Genomic DNA, 5,644 nt, shown 5'->3' on the forward strand with positions numbered 1-5,644 from the left:
GGTTAGGTTTTAAGCCTCATGAACCCTATATTTTCATCATGGCCGAAACTTATAAAAAGGAGAGAAGGATAACAAACATCTTAATAAGTATATCAAGCTTAACATCACACACACATAATTTCTTTTCTAACTAAATTTATATCATAACCTACTAAAGTACATAAGCATGGTTTCTTCTCTCTCTCTCTTTTTTTTTAATTCTAAGAGTTCAAAACTTTCGAGAATACCGTAAGCAACTTGTACCACAGGTGAGGGAATACTTACATCCTTATTTGCTTAAGGGAAAGAGATCTTGCTTGTGGAGCCTTCCTAGAGAGGGGCCTTCTTTGTTTTTGGGTTTTGGCAAGGAGAGGTGGGGGAGGTTTCTTTGTCACGGTGAGGAAGAGGAGGGAGGAGGAAGAGGAGCAAATGAGTTTCCCTCTTTAATTTTCCCTTTTATTCATCATGAGAGGAGGAAGGGAAAATGTACCTTTCCTTCTCCTTTCTTTTACTTCTCCTTAATGAGAAGAGGAAGCAAGAGTCCTCTTTTCTTTTGAGAGGGAGAAGGCAACTCTAACTTCTCCTTCTCAATGAAAAATCTCTTTTCCTATCCTTAACTATATTGTCACTTCTTTCTTTAACAATAATTTCTCTTGGTCTATTGGTTAACACATGCATATATCTAGTAAGAGATCCAAGGTTCAAGCCTTGGTTATCTCTCTTTTTGGTTCTATTTTTATTTCTATTATTTTTGCAATTTCCACATAAGACCTATTTTTATTCATGATAAAAATATCTAAAATCTTGCTAAGTACTCTATGAGTGTTACATCTCTAGCGTTGGCCCTCAAGTTAGAAACAATAGTAGGAATAAAAATTGAAAATAATAGAGCTAGAGATGAATCTTATTTTTCTTCCTTCCTAGTATACTTTTTTATATCTTTCTTAGTGACTCTCAATCTTCTCCTGTTTAATGATATTAATTATGGACAAAAGATATATTTGTCTTGGCTTCTTCGTATTCAATGATAGAATGAAGTGTTTTCTTTTGTTTTTTCTTTCCCTTATGAAGTATCTGTCTTTTGCTCTTTTATTATTTTATCGATTCATTATTAATATGTATAATGTCAATACCATATCCCGAGCCGGACGGATGACCCGGTTAATCCGCTTTCCTACCGACTAGCTGACCGGACACTGATTCATCCAAACGGCTGATCGGACAATGGTTCCTTCAATCGGCTGATATAGCCACTTCCCTCTTGGATCAACCTAGCTTAAGTCCTGATGTTGATCGTCTTGATTGATTTTAACGTACACCATGATAAATGACTCGTATCAAATAGATTTCTCCTTATCGTCACATCATTTATTATCAAATTTTTTTTTTTCCGAATTCAGTTTGGATTCGAGGGCGAATCGGAAAGGAGAAGCGCATAATTTAACCATTGGCTACGGATACAAATTCGTTCTCCTCATTTTTCCTGCACTCGCGCGAGGCGCGACTGCATCGCCGCCGGCGTCTGCCAGGAGTCCCAGCGCTTGGCGGTTGGTGCTACCCGGGCTCGGAGAGGGAGATATCGGTGGGGGAGGGGCCGTCGGGTTTGTAGCTGACGACGGCGGCGAGGATAGCTAGGCAGGCCACGGCGGCGTCGAGCCAGTGCATTGGCAAATTGCAAGGAGAGTACGACGGGGGTAGGTTAGTGGGTCACGCAAATACGGACTGATAAAAATAGAGCGGGGGAGATCGATGGATCTCCGCCGTCAGATGGGGGATGGTGCTGCGGAATCGGATCGAGGCAGGAAGATGCCTTTGGAATCTGATCTTGTCGGACACGTGGAATGACAAGACACGACGGGAAATCTTTAGGCGTGCGAGAGTAGATAGAAACTGTCTAAAGACCACATTTTGCAAAGAATTTGACACAAATTCAGCCAAACTTCCAACAGCTAACAATTTATTCACCAGTTGGTGTCATCGTTCTCTTCAAACCAGAGACGAAATGCTTGATATCCCTGCACAACTTGGTGTTAAAGTGATGATCCGAACTCTTTCACCATTGCCACCATCGAAACGATACAGGGCTTCTCACTCGGTGCTCCTTGTTCATCCAACTGATCCATCCGAATGCCACTTCTCGTGCTTCTCCGGCCTTTGTCGTCGACGATGCGAATGAAACCTTGTAACTCAGTTTCTGTCCGATTCGGCTGAAGACGAGTTTCGTCGGCTTCACACTCACCTTCACCGTCGGAGGTCCGCTGACATTCACAAAGTAAACAGAGCTCGGGACGCCGACATTCGTGAGCTCCCTATTGAACTTCACGATTCTGCGGGATTTTCTTCCGAACACGACGGAGAACGACGGGTAATTGAGGTTGCCGGGGTTGGAAAGGCGCCGGGAGCAGTTGGTGTTGGGGCTCTGCGAGATGGCCTGGATGTGGCCGGCGGGGTAATCCAAGGAGCACAGGAAGGCGACGTAGTCATCGGTTTTGATGTCGTAGATGAGGCCGGGCGAGAGAGCCTTCTGAGGGTCGACGTGGCCGGAGCCGTAGGACCACGGAGTGGCGGCGGAACCTCCGGCGGCGTCGACGAGGGGAGCTCCGGTGTTGTCCTCGGTGTAGGCCGTGGTCATGAGGGCTGACTTGATGGCGCTGGGACTCCAGTCGGGGTGGGCGGCCTTCAGCAATGCAGCAACGCCGCTGATGTGGGGGCATGACATTGATGTTCCTGCAAGAAAAAAATGAAAGAACTTTGATTCGATTCGATTGATCAATTGGAAAAAGATTGGAAATTGAGGAGGAGGAGGAGCGGTTTCAACTTACCGGACATGATGTTGAAGGGAGACCGCCGGTTGTCCTTGGCCAGTCCGGTCGGGCCGGTAGACCCCGTCCAACCTGCCAGGATGTTGACCCCGGGGCCTATCAAGTCGGGTTTCAGCAACTCCGGCACCAGCATGTTGGGTCCCCTGGAGCTGAAGGCTGCCACCACCGGCGAAGGTTGCACGCCGAGGACGGTGCCCCGGAAGCTGAGGGTTACTGTTGGGTTCGAGCTCGAGCTGATGTGCTCTCTAATTAGGTCGCCGTTCTTGGCCCCCACCGCCACCGTCGGAAGCAGGTGGCTGTCCGCCACCAGCTCCTCCCCGTTGGCGGCCCCATTGGCGAGTATCATCCCTGCGCCGCCGGCGTCCTTCACCACCTGCCCCTTCTCCACCCGCGCGTTGATTCCCCTGTCGCAAAGGACCACCTTGCCTCTCACTGCGTTGGGATCGAGGGTTCCGGGCATGCAGAATTTGCTAGAGTTGCTGCCCGACTGCACGCCCATGCCGTAGACTACGGCGAGCGTTTGGTTTACGATTCCTTCTTCTTCGCTGCTGAGCGAGAGGCCGGCGAAGCGCTCGCCGGTGCTCAACTGCACGTAGGCAGGGAAGTCGCGGTCGAGGGTGCCGGCGCCGATGGTGGCGACCCAGGGCGCCGTGTTGGTGAGGGAGGATCTGGCGGGCCCGCTGTTCCCGGCGGAGCAAGAGACGAAGATGCCGTGCTGCACCGCGGAAAAGGCCCCCACCGCGACAGGGTCGCGGGAGAAGGGCGCGGAGCTGCCGCCGAGGGAGAGGGAGAGGATGTCGACGCCGTCGGCGATGGCCTGGTCGATCCCCGCGAGGATGTCGGATCCGTAGCACCCGTTGCTCCAGCAGACCTTGTAGGCAGCGATGCGCGCGCCGGGGGCCATGCCGCGGGCGACGCCGGAGGCGTAACCGAGCAGGCTGGCGTTGGCCACGGCGGCGCCGGCGGCGGTCGACGCCGTGTGGGTCCCGTGCCCGTCGGTGTCCCGGGCGGACACACGCACCTCACGGCCCTCGTCCTCGGCGGCGTGGAACCCGCGATTGAAGCTCCTAGCGCCGACGAGCTTGCGGTTGCAGAGTGAAGGGGAAAAGTCGACGCCGGGCTCGCAAGCGCCGCGCCACCGGGATGGGACCGCAGGAAGGCCGGCATCGTCGAAGCTGGGTGATTCCGGCCAAACGCCGGTGTCGAGGACGCCAATGATGACGTCGGTGGTGGCGGCGGAGTCGAAGGAGCGCCGGATGCCGGCCGGCCAGGGGGTGAGGCCGAGGAACTGCGGCGAGCGGGTGGTGTGCAAAGTCAGGCGGGGGTCAGGATGCAGATTAAGCACGGAAGGATGGCGGCGGAGGAGGTCGACATGGTCGGGGTGGAGGAGGGCCGCGAAGCCGCGGGCGGCGGCGGAGTAGGCGTAGAGGAGGTGGCGAGCAGGGTCGATGGACAGCGACTGCAGGTGGGCCTGGTACCACTCCTCGTGCGTGGCGTGGACTGCCGGCTTGTGGGCCGCGTTCATGTACACGATGTACGCCCGCTTCTTCCCTGCAGCGAAGCTCGCAGTCGCCGCAAGTGAGACCAAGAAGACGAGTAACAGAGCTCCGCGTCCTTCCGCCATGGCTGCGAGAGCTGAAAGCCAACAGAGAGAAACAGAGGGGACAGTGGCTGAGTGTCGATCCAGATATCAATCGGTCTGCGTCGCCATCGGAAATGGCGCAGAAATCCGAGCTCCGATTGGGTTTCGCCACTGGAGATTGGATTCCAGTTGTAAGGGTACGATTGATTGATTGTATACAATGGCTAAAATCGCAAAAGAAAAAGAGAGAAAAAAAAAGTAACATCTTCAAATGCTTTACCACTACATTATACTTTAAATTTGTAGTTAATATCCTTTAAAATATTCATCCTATTGATCTCTAATTCTTTTAATTATTCCTAGGAGAATTTACCGCATTACACATATGAGCTAACTATAATTAATTATTCATATGTGATTGTTCGAATAAGTATTGGAGTTAATTTTTAACTATGGTAAAATATTTTATTAGATACTTCATCTTTCTATATTCTATTAATTTATTTATCTGTATTTAGTTGGAGGCTAACCATACTCAGCTGTTTATTTAAGAGGAACGTTATCATCTTTTTCTCAAACTATAATTAATTATTGCATTTATGATTGATCAGTATCTATATAGTGTTTATTTCAATAGATTTTGATTGAATTATCAAATGGATTGACCCGTAGTAGGATGGGCTAGCTCGGAGCGGGTTGGTCATTTGGCAGGGTAGGCTAGGTTGACCTGTCATCCTGATAGATTAGAAAATCCTCCACGTAATCTAAGACAGGTTGCGAGCTAGACAGGCCAACCCATGAACCTATCAAAAAATAAAAATATATACAGAAAAGATTAAAATTTTAAGTTTGGTTCATGGATTATGTTGGATCGAGACGCACTTGAAAGGAGGGTGAATTATGTGATTTTAAAAATTTTGACTTTTTCGATTTTGAAAAACAAAGTGCACAATGAAAAATTAAATACGAAAAATAGAAATAGACACGGTCGGTTTTACTTGATTCAGAACCTTCGGGGACTCCTACTTCAAGATTCAGGTCCTGCAGACCAATCAATGGGGTAATCCACTAAATGCCTTTTCCGAAACCGTCGGAAGAGATAATCGAATATAAGAAATAAGGATAGTGTAACAACCTACACTTCCCTTTTAGAGCAGAAATATAACAGTAATAAAATGTTACCAGCAAGTTAGAACACTCTGTGTGCTGCTGTCAGTCTGTCGGATATAATTGGATGACTCGGAAGAGCATCACGGTGGTA

The 5,644-nt window shown here is 49.4% G+C and overlaps 1 protein-coding gene across 1 annotated transcript; it reads right to left on the reverse strand.

Annotated features, from left to right (window-relative positions):
• Positions 1-1,859: 1,859 nt before the first annotated feature.
• Positions 1,860-4,600, reverse strand: LOC122027176 (subtilisin-like protease SBT1.8). Its single transcript, XM_042586077.1, has 2 exons — positions 2,802-4,600; positions 1,860-2,706 (listed from the first exon to the last, which is right to left on the reverse strand). The coding sequence occupies exons 1-2, from the start codon at positions 4,423-4,425 to the stop codon at positions 2,033-2,035; spliced, it is 2,298 nt and encodes a 765-aa protein (XP_042442011.1). The 5' UTR covers positions 4,426-4,600; the 3' UTR covers positions 1,860-2,032.
• Positions 4,601-5,644: the final 1,044 nt, after the last annotated feature.

This window comes from Zingiber officinale, chromosome 10A, assembly GCF_018446385.1.
Source record: "Zingiber officinale cultivar Zhangliang chromosome 10A, Zo_v1.1, whole genome shotgun sequence".
In the NCBI taxonomy this organism is placed as follows: domain Eukaryota; kingdom Viridiplantae; phylum Streptophyta; class Magnoliopsida; order Zingiberales; family Zingiberaceae; genus Zingiber; species Zingiber officinale.

What these genes read in the sequence shown, in the direction of transcription:
- LOC122027176 (XM_042586077.1), bottom strand. Translation starts at nt 4,425, where the DNA reads ATGGCGGAAGGACGCGGAGCTCTGTTACTCGTCTTCTTGGTCTCACTT. An exon ending in TCCCTTCAACATCATGTCCG is followed by an intron (nt 2,707 to 2,801) that starts GTAAGTTGAAAC and finishes TTTTTCTTGCAG; the next exon opens with GAACATCAATGTCATGCCCC.